The 13192-nt window shown below is 43.6% G+C and overlaps 1 protein-coding gene across 1 annotated transcript in view; it reads right to left on the bottom strand.

The window, feature by feature from the left end:
* The window catches only part of FBXL13 (F-box and leucine rich repeat protein 13), a 177487-nt gene extending 164301 nt beyond the window's left edge, over positions 1-13186 (bottom strand). Inside the window, exons 1-2 of the mRNA XM_077807867.1 lie at positions 13073-13186; positions 4224-4327 (exon numbers count right to left, since the gene is read on the bottom strand). Of these exons, the coding sequence (XP_077663993.1) occupies positions 4224-4327; positions 13073-13147 (179 nt within the window). The 5' untranslated portion in view covers positions 13148-13186. The remainder of the gene's footprint in view (positions 1-4223; positions 4328-13072) is intronic.
* Between the last annotated feature and the right edge of the window lie 6 nt (positions 13187-13192).

Raw genomic sequence — 13192 nt, 5'->3', positions numbered from 1 at the left:
AGGGAAACAAAGAAATCTGTGAGGGACATGAATTCTGTACACGTGCAGTGACAAAGAATTCCCCCAGCAGTAATGTGCAAAGACTACAATTGTGCATGACCCTTGCACAGGGAATGTAAGGGAGAGAGGTTCCATTAATATTTCCCCTCCCGACTGTGTACCTGCACATGGGCCAGTCGCAGCCTGGCCCTATGAAATCAAAGCCACTTTTCTCCATTATCTTCTGCTCCCCCCTCTCCTTTTGTCATCTTTAGTCCCCTAACTTCCCTAGCTGCTGTCTAAATATGAGCACCAACGTTGTCTTTTTTGGCCTGATATGCTGAGGTGCTGGACACCTCCATTTCCCACTGACTTCACTGGGTGTTAGCATGCTCAGCACTTCACAGGAACAGTCCTTTAGTAAATAGGATGCATCAGTGACAGCAGATGCATTGAAGCAGAATCCTGAGAAACTGCATGTTATAGAGTCATCCAATCTGTCTACATAAGATAAACTTTAATACAAACTGATTTAAAACCAATCCAGCTCTCCTTCTTCAATAAAATTCCCACTGGCCTCCAGAATGTAAGCCTTTGTAGAGAGTGTTACTAACATCTTACTCAACAAAAATGCTCATTTTTTCTCTTTTTTTCCCTACATCTGTTCTTTCTTTACATTATCATCTTAGGAGAGGGATATAATATCTGAGGCTTTCCTACAGATTATTTTATAGCTCAATTTAATCATTATGGTAGTTTAACATTCCAGGTTTCATTATTGCACTCATTATCTCAAGGAATGAAGCTGTACACCTGGAAAAGCTCTACTTGGTATAAAACACAGCAGCCCAGCTGCTCAGAAACACAGGTCACCAAGAGCACATCAGACTGCTTCTCTGCTCTCTGAATTGGCTCCCCAAAGAAAAGAGTCTAGTTGAACATCTGTCCTAATATTCAAAGCCCATATAGATTGGACTTAAGTACCTCAGAGATCACCTCTTCACAAGCATGACTTCACATGAATTATACTGGAACCATGAAAAAATTCACCTATAAGTGAAGGATCTTGAATGAGGAGACAGGACTTTCATAGGAGCTGGACCTACATTATGAATTTATTTTCACAAAAGGTAAGTACAGCTCTGGGGCCTCACCATGTTCAAAACTGAATACAAAACTCATCTTGTCGACTTGGCTTTCCCACAACAAGCTAATCATACACACATACACTCTCTGTCTCTCACACCACAAACTATATAAACTAATCAAGATATTTCGCCTACACACTGGGAAGGAGAAAAGTAAAAGAGAGCAAGTCGGACTGTAATTGTGATTTCTATTTTGAAGTACTTGGAAGGCACTCAAATACTATAGTGACAGCTCCAATATATATTTAGATAGTTAGTTATTAGGGCCCAATCCCACCTCCAACAAAGTCAGTAGAAAAATTCCCTTTGGCTGCAGGGTGAATGAGATTAGCCCCTTAGCATGTAGTTTCTTTTCCCTTACTGTGATGCCTAAGTTTCAAAGAGAGAGAGAGGTGAGAAATAAAAAATGGAAAATAATTCTATGAGTAATTCAATACATTGAGAGCCACTTCCTTAGGTGGTGTAAATCAACACTGACTTCAATGAAGCTATGCCAATTTACACCAGCTGGGGATATAGCCCATAATAACAATGAGGAGTCCAGTGGCACCTTAAAGACTAGCAGATTTATTTGGGCATAAGCTTTTGTGGGTAAAAAACCCCACTTCTTCAGATACATGGAGTGAAAAATTACAGACACAGGCATAAATATACTGGCACAAGAAGAGAAGGGAGTTACCTTACAAGTCGAGCACCAATGCTGACAAGGCAAATTCAGTCAGGGTGGATGTGGTCCACTCCCAATAATTGATGAGGAGGTGTCAATACCAAAAGAGGGAAAATTGCTTTTGTAGTGAGCCAGCCACTCCCAATCCCTATTCAAGCCCAAATTAATGGTGTTAAGTTTGCAACTGAATTGTAGCTCTGAAGTTTCTCTTTGAAGTCTGTTTCTGAAGTTTTTTTTGTTGAAGGAAGGCTACTTTTAAATCTGTTATTGAATGTCCAGGGAGACTGAAGTGTTCTCCTACTGGCTTTTGTATGTTACCATTCCTGATGTGGGATTTTGTCAATTTATTCTTTTAGGTAGAGACTGTCTGGTTTGGCCAAGGTACATGGCAGAGGAGCATTGCTGGCACATGATGGCATATATCACATTAGTAGATGTGCCCGTGAATCATAGAATATCAGGGTTGGAAGAGACCTCAGGAGGTCATCTAGTCCAACCCCCTGCTCAAAGCAGGACCAATCACCAACTAAATCGCCCCAGCCAGGGCTTTATCAAGTCTGACCTTAAAAATATCTAAAGAAGGAGATTCCACCACTTCCCTAAGTAACGCATTCCAGTATTTCACCACCCTCCTTGTGAAAAAGTTTTTCCTAATATCCAATCTAAACCTCCCCCACTGCAACTTGAGACTCCTCATTCAGTCATCAGCTACCACTGAGAACAGTCTAGATCCATCCTCTTTGGAACCCCCTTTCAGGTAGTTGAAAGCAGCTATCAAATCCCCCCTCATTCTTCTCTTCTGCAGACTAAACAATCCCAGTTCCCTCAGCCTCTCCTCATAAGTCATGTGTTCCAGTCCCCTAATCATTTTTGTTGCCCTCCGCTGGATGTTTTCCAATTTTTCCACATCCTTCTTGTAGTGTGGGGCCCAAAACTGGACACAGTACTCCAGGTGAGGCCTCACCAATGTTAAATAGAGGGCAACGATCACGTCCCTCGATCTGCTGGCAATGCCCCTACGTATACATCCCAAAATGCCATTGGCCTTGGCAACAAGGGCACACTGCTGACTCATATCCAGCTTCTTGTCCACTGTAACGCCTAGGTCCTTTTCTGCAGAACTGCTGCCGAGCCATTCGATCCCCAGTCTGTAGCGGTGCATTGGGTTCTTCCGTCCTAAGTGCAGGACTCTGCACTTGTCCTTGTTGAACCTCATCAGATTTCTTTTGGCCCAATCCTCTAGTTTGTCTAGGTCCCTCTGTATCCTATCCCTACCCTCCAGCGTATCTACCTCTCCTCCCAGTTTAGTGTCATCTGCAAACTTGCTGAGGGTGCAATCCACACCATCCTCCAGATCATTTATGAAGATATTGAACAAAACCGGCCCCAAGACCGACCCTTGGGGCACTCCACTTGATACCAGCTGCCAACTAGACATGGAGCCATTGATCACTACTCGTTGAGCCCGACAATCTAGCCAACTTTCTATCCACCTTATAGTCCATTCATCCAGCCCATACTTCTTTAACTTGCTGGCAAGAATACTGTGGGAGACAGTGTCAAAAGCTTTGCTAAAGTCAAGGAACAACACATCCACCACTTTCCCCTCATCCACAGAGCCAGTTATCTCGTCATAGAAGGCAATGAGATTAGTCAGGCATGACTTGCCCTTGGTGAATCCATGCTGACTGCGCCCCTGATGGGGTGGCTGATGTGGTTGGGTCCTCTAATGGTGTTGCTAGAGTAGATATGGGGACAGAGTAGGCAACAGGATTGGTTCCTGGGTTAGTGCTTCTGTGGTGTGTAGTTCTGGTGAGTATTTGCTTCAGGTTGGGCGGCTGCCTGTAAGTGAGGACTGGCCTGCCTCCCAAGGTCTGTGAGAGTGAGGGATCATTTTCCAGGATAGGTTGTAGATTGTTGATGATGTGCTGGAGAGGTATTAGCTGGGGGCTGTACGTGATGACTAGTGGTGTTTTGTTATTTTCCTTGCTGGGCACAAGAAGTGGGGTTTTTTACCCACAAAAGCTTATGCTCAAATAAATCTGCTAGTCTTTAACGTGCCACTGGACTCCTCGTTGTTTTTGTGAATACAGACTAACACGGCTACCCCTCTGATACATAGCCCATAATGTTTATTTCAAAATAAAGAGCTCACTAAATATATATTATAAACAGAAATATAATATTAAATACATTTAGTAAATACTCTGTGGACAATTCAAATAAAAATAGACAAAGGAAAAATATCTTGTATGTTTTTAGTACAAAAATCTCAATATTAATCAGTCCATTTGTAATGTGCTATTAATCTCTGGGCATGAGAGATATTTATTTTGCAGGTGATAGTAAATGCAACATAAGTGCTGTTTTAAAATTGACATTTCAATATTTTACAGCACATAGAACACACAAAAACATTTGATAAGTACCATAAAATACCATCCAGTTCCTTCTCCATTATTTCTCTGATCTTTTCTTCTAAAAACTTAAGTGGATCCTCTGGACACATAATAAATACACCACATAGTAGAGTCTGCAAAAAAGAAAGGACTAAATGAACATCTTTCATATGTCTGAAATTGTTATGCTAAACACAACTACCAAATCAACTTTAAATAACATAACATTTATACAATTCTTCTCTTTCTTTTATTTAATTCTTATTTTAAATGCCATAATGTATGTAACAGTATATTTCAAGTGGTAGCCCTCATGCCTCTGGTCATATCATAACAATAAAACATATGGCACTTCAATAGTACTTTCCACCCAAGGATCTCAAATTTCTTTAAAAGCATTACAAAATTATATCTCACAAATAACCTTGTAGGGTAGAGAAGATGTGGATTTGGGTCCTTTACCAGCAACTGATCCTATCATCAAATAGTTATAATGTTGCATTGCATTGAGGGGTGGGGGCGGTTGCTTTTCAGCAGTGAGTTATAGGACTGGCTAGTTCGTTTCTCACTTATGAATAATGAACATTTTTCATATGGCTGATGTAAATGTAGAACAACAACTATAATTTGACATTTAGATGGTTAAGCCAGATAATTGCGTCTGCAGTAACAGAGTGTATTGCTGTGATGCCTCCTTCGTATTTGTGAATGGGGCATTGAGTTATTTTGGTTCTACGGTCTATTCTGGGTGACCACAGTTGCACACTGGAGAGTCTTTAATTTTCCATTTGTGCAGCAAGTATCTGCATCTGCCATGGTTTGTGTGGATGCAGTTTAGGGTGGCCAATGAGCTTCGTTGGAGATCAAAGCCAGGGATCTTCTGCATTGAATCTTTCACAAGGTGTTTATTTGTGACTTCTTGTGAACGCCGTTCAGCTTTCCAAGCTTCATCAGGGTTGAAGTTGCATTGTTGAATGTTATATGCATGGGTCCAAAAGGGCTTCCATGATTTCAAGTGATAGTGAGAGACGTTTTTAAGCTCCTGGTGGATGGGAAGACGTTCATTTTCCATGATCCCCTGGAATTCTCAAAGGAACTAATTAATTATTCATTTTTTCACAGATTAAAAATGAACAAGGTTTTCTCAGTAGCACAGCCAAACAAGTACCTGATGAAGCAATGTATAGTTATCTGCCAAAATAAAGACATATTAGAGGATATACTAATGGACTCTGTCTTTAAGTATGGCATTGGCAAGAAAGATTAAATCAAACTCTATGAACTGGTTACATTACACACATGAGGACAAATTATGGCTATATGTACATAGCAATATCCCAGAACACCCATGAAAAGAGAGGAGCCCAGGGTAGAAATTTTCCATCATAACTGCACTCCTAAAACTGTAGGAGAGACCACCCTTCTGCAGATGACTATCCTAGGGCACAGTCTGCTCTTTATACAAATAATTCCCCAAGCCTGGCAGTGGAAAATATAGCTTTTGCCATTAAGAGGACAGGATTTGTCAACAGTCATCACACAGCAATAGCTGAAATACCAGAGATTTTTCTATGCTGAAAAATGGATACCCGGGTTTCCTAAGCTCTCCTCCTCTTTCCACTTGCTCCATCCACAACCATTCTCCACGTTATACAGGACTGTAATATGGATGTCATCTTTGACTCAACCCTGTCTCCATGTATAAATCTTGCCGCTTCATCCTATATAACATCTCTAAGAACTGACCTACCACCAAAACTCTCACTCAGGCTCTGCTAGTTTTGCATCCTGATTATTGCAGACCTCTGGCCTTGACCCCTGCAATCTCAGCTCCTTCAAGTCCATTCAAAATGCTATTGTTTAAATAATCTTTCTAGCTTGTCACTCTGATACCTCAAGCGCTTCTCCAGGCCCTTCTACTTACTTTCACTTAATCAGCACATCAGATACACATTTCTTGTCTTTACCTTTAAGAACCTTCCCCTTACATAGCTTCTCTGGTAACTTATCACAATGCCAGACACTGATATTCTCTGCCAATGTTCCTATTCTTTACTGCCCACCAGTCAGCTTCTTTCTCAAAGTTTCCTTCAAACATTTTCTTCCTTGTGAATGGGGAAAACTCAAAACAGCAAACAAACTTAAGGATTGTTTCTGTCACAATGCCTACAAAAGGCTGCCAGCTGACCAAAGATAGGCAGGTCATAAGCTGTGATTCTCTCTTTACTTTACTTTCATTTCCTATTTTATTCTTATATCTCATTCCTGCCATTCCTCTCACTCCAAAATAAAAAATAATAAAAACCCAACAAAACATGTAACTAACAAAACTGTGTCAATCATCACTATATTCACTTGCCTATATGCTATACCCAATCCTCACTATTTTGTCTTCTGGATTCTAAACTCTCCTGACCAGGGACTGTCTCCATCTGCCAGCACCCAGCACAATAGAGTCCTGATCCTGAGTGCAGCCTTTTGCTCACTATCATAACATAAATAACTAAAAATAAAATATCAATAATACTTAAAACAGGAAATAACTCTGGTAATGGTGATATTTGCTGACCAATGTCAATAGACAAACACACTATTCATTCATTCTCAAAATCAAAATAATCTTTACCAGGGAGGAGCAGGGTTGTATAAAGGGTCATTGCCAGTCAGAAAATGGGTGTGCGATAAGACTGTTTTGTCAGCATAGATATAGTCTGCTTTTTAAGACATTTCCATAGGGAAGCAGAACTAAGGAATACAAGAAACAAAAGATAAGTAATGAAATATCTTTTTCTTTAATATGTGAAACAACAAACAACGAACAACTTAAATTTACCCTGTTTGAATATTTTAGTAAAATAAATTATAAACTGATTCTAACTTAAGCTGCTACTGAACCTCACTAGTAAAAAGACAATCTCCAAGATGTATCCAGATGACAATAACTGGGTGCATGCAGCAATATCAACAAGTATTATAAATCCATCATTTATTATAATAATTACAATATAAATAATACGCTGTTAAGCAGAGTACTACATATGCGGACAATATAGTGACTCTCTTCATGTGTGATTTCACCTTAATACATTTTCCAAAAAGGACTTAAGGCTGTTCAAATACTCCCTCTGCTGGACTGAGCCAACAACAGTCTGCTAAACCAATTGCATTTTTCATAGATTTGGAGCTCTTTTATAGCTTTGCTTTTTACTTGAATGTGCACTCCTTTTCTTTCAGTGGATCTTCTAGGCATAGTATATGTACAAAAATTTGACTAAAGAAAATGCAAAATATCTCACCAAAAATTTAGAGCTGGGAATTCTTTTTTAAAAAACTGTACAAGAAATAACCAATTTATTTGAGCATAAGCTTTCGTGAGCTACAGCTCACTTCATCGGATGCATACTGTGGAAACTGCAGAGGACATTATATACACAGAGACCATGAAACAATACCTCCTCCCACCCCACTCTCCTGCTGGTAATTTCTTATTGTAAGGAGAGTGATCACTTTAGATAAGCTAAAGAGGACTTGTGGCACCTTAGAGACTAACCAATTTATTTGAGCATGAGCTTTCGTGAGCTACAGCTACAGCTCACGAAAGCTCATGCTCAAATAAATTGGTTAGTCTCTAAGGTGCCACAAGTACTCCTTTTCTTTTTGCGAATACAGACTAACACGGCTGTTACTCTGAAACCTGTACAAGAAATGGTGTTTTACGGACTGATCCTGCAACCCTTACTCATGTGAGTAATCCTTAATGATGATAATGCCCAACACAGATGTGAGAAAAACTGGGCCTAAACAGTACAAAGGTTGGCTGGTTCTCGTTAACTTCCCCAAGGTTCCAAGTAATTCAGGGGAGACCCATTACTTAACCTAAAAAAATAAGACTCAAGATATTAATAAAGTTTATAAATTAGGAAAGTTATCCCTAACTTTCAACAACTCAAATGAAAGCACAGTTACACATCATAAAACAGCTATCTCTCACTTAACATAACATTACCTAGCTAACAACAAAACAATCCAAAAGAATTCAAATTACCAAATTAAAATCAAGACAATGTCAAATAATCAGGCTAATTCTTATATGAACTCTATCTATTCAATAACCTAGAAAGGTGCCCATCTGTTGTTTAACTTACAGTTCCACAAATTAAAGGTCTTTATTAATACCATCTAAACCTACGTTTTGTACATAGGGAAAAAGCCAGGAAAGAACAGCTGTTTTGCACGTGGCAAGCCTGGGAGGGAGGGGAGAGAAGCGGAGCAGCGGTGGCGCGCTCAGGGGAGCAGGCGGAGGCGGAGTGGAGGCAAGCTGGGGCGGCGGGGGCACATTTCTAGGGGTGGCATGGCCGGCGCCGGAATGCCGCCCCTAGAAACGTGCCACCCCAAGCACCTGCTTGTTTTGCTGGTGCCTAGAGCCGGCTCTGCCCATAGTGTAGACAAGCCCCCAGATTCAAGCCATTAACATTTATACTACAATTCCAGCATCAGTTAACCAAGGCCTCTTTTTTAAACTTCAGTTATAGTGTGGTGGATGATACTTTTCTTCACCCAAAATATACTCAGACAATACATATTACCAATACAATTAATAATAGACCCTTTACAATTACCTAACCTTAGGTAACAATTAATTTGTGCTTTTTTAGGATTACAACATTTGTTTTTAACATCTTGAAACAGTATAACAGTCATTCATCTTTAAAGATGTTTGTGTAGGAACAGAGGAACCATTTCTCTAGGCTCCGTTTCTGTGTGTTCAGTAATTGTTCAAAAATTGCACACACACACTTATTCACTCATTTACATTTGTTAAATAGAATGATATTATTAATCAGCCAGGTCACCACCTGAACTGATAAAAAAAAAAAAAAAAAGATTTTATACTTATGACCAGGCAGTTTGCTTGCAAACTCTTCAGCTCTAACCGTCTTCCAGATCATTGGGAAGACTAGTACTACAGACAGAGAAATAGCTAGTGAGGGTTTTGCTAATGCTGAGGGAAATTTCTAAGGCACAAAAAAATAGTGCCTAGGGTGACCAGACAGCAAATGTGAAAAAAGGACAGGGGTGGGGGGTAATGGGAGCCTATATAAGAAAAAGACCCAAAAATTGGGACTGTCCCTATAAAATCCGGACATCTGGTCACCTTACTAGTGCCTAACTCCCATTTACTTTCCATGGGAATTAGAGGGCCTAATTTCCATTTTAGCCTTTGAAAATCTCTCTCTGCTAGCAGGTTCTGGCCAATAGGATACCAACTGTGTGCTTGTCTAGCCGGACAAGTCTTTTGTTCGCCCTTCTTGAAGGTAATGGATCTCAGGGTTCCGGAACTTCAGTCTGTCCTTCAGATATCAGGTAGTTCAAAAGCAATGTTAACAGTTGCATGTCTCCATCATTCCACCCAATGGCATCATTTGACACAGTTCTAATGAGATTTGAATTCAGTAACAGTCCCAAACATCATGAGCATTCTAGAATTAATACGTGCCATCTGGGGACCATGTTAGTGATGCCTATTCTCAAAATTGTAGTCTTGTGATAGTTGATGTTCTACTTCAAGCCCCAGCTGCTGGAATCAAGAGATCATTTTAAATAATGAAAGCCGAGATTCTAATGCATGTTTCTAGCCCTTAGGGCTACAGAGAAAAGCTTGAAAATGTGAACCAATTGTACCCTAAAATGTGTGTGTTTAAGAAACCAAGGGTATCATCAAATATAGCAGTTATATTAGGTCACTTCTTACAACCTGCCTCAGAAAAATCCTCCGTACCTTTTGGCCCAGAACAATCTCAAACCAAGATCTATTGACACAGTGCAGCCAAGGGGATCTGAGCACCATCATTACCAGGAGGCGTTGGAGATGGATTGGTCATGTGCTTCGGATGGAAACTGATTCCATCACCAGAGTAGCAATAAGATGGACACCTGAAGGCAAGCGAAAATGAGGACGCCTGAAAACAAAATGGCGAAGAGCTGTGGAAGCCGAGCTGAAAAACCTGGGGCACAGCTGGGGAACCCCTGACAGATGTGCCAGAAACAGACAAGAGTGGAGGAGCTTCATCACTGCCCTAAATGCCAGAGGTGTAATAGGAACATGATGATGGTGATGCCAAAGTTAGTGGGCTAGGGGAGTAGCTGCTCTACAGTTACTCTGATTGCTCAAAACCTCTTTACTAAAGTTTCCATGGCAATCCTGGCTACAAGTTTGGTTTGAAGTAGATTATGAATACCCAGAAAAAGTGTCTCTCACTTTTATCATACATGGTGTCATTATTTTGTTTCTATTAAGGAAATTGAAATATGGCTTCTGCATAGTTTCAAATGATTTTCATAGGGAAAAAACTAACCAAAATAAAAAGGGTAGGAGAAAATCAGGTAACAATTCTAAAGCTAAAATTATATATTCATTTGACTATCCTTACAACATTCAAGACTTCAGATAAGTTTTCTCTCCCCTGCAATTCTTAGCACTATTATATGCAATTTCATTCACTAACACTAGGGATGGTGTCCCTAGCCTCTGTTTGCCAGAAGCTGGGAATGAGCAACAGCGCTTGGATCACTTGATGATTACCTGTTCTGTTCATTCTCACTGGGGTACCTGGCATTGGCCACTGTGGAAGACAGTATACTGGGCTAGATGGACCTTTGGTCTGACCCAGTATGGCCATTCTTATGTTCTTATCTCACCAGTTTAATAAAAGACCTCAAGTCCCTGTTTACTGTTGGGATGTCCAACAGATGACCCACCAAATTCTAACATGGTCAATGGTCACCTTCATCTTTGATATAACTATGTATGTGCCATACAAATATTACAGGACAGGGCATGCATTGCCCCAACTTGAGATAAGCACTAGGCTGCCCAGCATGCTATACTCTTACACCTGAAATCTTTAACAACTGCATTTCTATATTACAGATGTAGGAGCCTGCAATCTTCTCCATTTTATGCAAATTAGGGATGGTGCCAATGAAGTCTACAACTAGGTAAAGGTTGGACACCATTGGGTTTGGTCTAAATACAGATAATGTAATTCAATTATCTATTCTTCTTCTTTGAAGTATTAAAATTCACAAACTGTTTGAAATTTGCTACTTTAGTGCAGTGGTTCTCACCCAGGGGTTTGGGGCCCCCTGGGGGCCATGAGCAGGTTTCATGGGGTCCGCTGAAAAGGGTCAGTGGTAGACTCACTGGGGCCCAGGGCAGAAAGTGCGGGGATGAAGCCCGGGGCACAGGGCTGGAGCACCCACAGGGAAAAATTAGTGGGTGCTCTGCACCCACCGGGAGCTAAGCTCCCTGCCCCGCCCCACCTTACCTCCTCCTCGGCCTCCTCCCCTGAGCACGCCGCGTCCCTGCTCCTCCGCCTACCTCCCAGCGCTTGCCGCCGCCAAACAGCTGTAGCAAGCTCCGGGAGGGAGGGGGGAGGAGCGGGAACGTGGCGCACTCGGGGGAGGAGGCGGGGAAGAGGTGGGGCCAGAGCGGGGATTTGGGGAAGGAGTCAGAATAAGAGCAGGGAGGAGGCAGAGTTGGGGCGCGGACTTTGGGGAAGGGGTTGGAATGGGGGCAGAGGGGGGGTCAAACACACACCGGCGCCAATAGAAGTTGGCGCCTATGGTCCAAGGCCCTGAACCCCGCCACCCAGGGTTCAAGCCAAAGCAATTGCCCTGCTTGCTATCCCGTAATGCTGGCCGACCCTGGATTTTATATGCAGAAAAACAGTTGTGGCAGTGGTGGGCTGTGGGATTTTTATAGCATGTTGGCGGAGGGAAAAAGGTTGAGAACCCCTGCTTTAGTGGAAGGGGCAGAAATGTTTATGGCTTTCCATGAATGCAGACACAGCACAACAAGAGGCCACAAATACCCTCCAGTTTTGGACAGAAAAACAAGTTAGTCAAATGCAAGGCCCAGTCTACACAGATTTTGGAGTGGTATAAGAATTGCTGTTCAGGGTATGTCAGGGATCTGCAACCTTTGGCATGTGGCCCGCCAGAGGAAGCCTGCAGGCCCAGGCTGTTTACTTGCGGCCTCTGCAGGTTCGGTCGATCACGGCTCCCACTGGCCGCGGTTCGCCACTCCAGGCCAATGGGGGCTGCGGAAAGCGGCGGCCAGCACGTCCCTCAGCCCACGCTGCTTCCCGCAGCCCCCATTGGCCTGGAGCGGCGGACCATGGCCAGTGGGAGCTGCGACTGGCCGAACCTGTGGACGCAGCAGGTAAACAAACCAGCCCTGCCCGCCAGGGGGGCTTACCCTGGCGGGCCAAGTCTGCCAATTCCTGGGGTACGTTTTTCAACCAGAGTAGTTATAATGGGACAACCCCTAAGGTGGATGTAATTACAGGTAAGCACCCTCAAGTCCCACTGAAGGCAATGGGTGAGCCCCGGGCCCCGCTGGTGAACAGCCAAGTTCCCATCCCAATGATTTCAGAGGGCCCAGAACGGTAGCCTGGGTGAGCTGAAGTGGGCCAGCCCCGCTCCGGCCTGCGTTCGTGGCGGGACGTTACTGCTCCAGGGCCGGCGACTTCATCCCCTCCCGTGTCACCCTGCAAGCGGCAAACTCCGGCAGGCGGCGCCAGCGTGTCGGTCCCGCCCTGTGACAGACTCTGGGCGCTGCTGCAGGCCCAGCCGGCGCCAACGCGGGCTCAGCCCCACGCGGGTGCCGGCATCAGCGCTGCCCTGGGCCCGGCCCCACGCGGGCCTCGGCCCCCCATCACATTCAGCCAACACTGCTGCAGACCCCAGCGCCCGTCGGCAGGGCGGGGCCGGAAGGCAATGGAGGGGCAGCTCCGCCCTCCCCAACTCAGCCGGGAGCTGGAACCCCTAGCTCCGCGCCCAGCCGCGCCGCCATCTGCGCAGCGCGGCCCCTTTACCTCGTAGACATCGAGGAGCCTGTGGCGCTTGAAGTACGCCCGGAGCGCGGGGTCCGCGCTGCGCAGCGAGGCCATGGTCGAGCCGGGCCCTGCCGGGGCCTCGCAGTTCGCGGCCTCCTA

Source organism: Eretmochelys imbricata, chromosome 1 (assembly GCF_965152235.1).
Source record: "Eretmochelys imbricata isolate rEreImb1 chromosome 1, rEreImb1.hap1, whole genome shotgun sequence".
In the NCBI taxonomy this organism is placed as follows: domain Eukaryota; kingdom Metazoa; phylum Chordata; order Testudines; family Cheloniidae; genus Eretmochelys; species Eretmochelys imbricata.
This window is presented reverse-complemented; position numbering and strand designations above follow the sequence as displayed.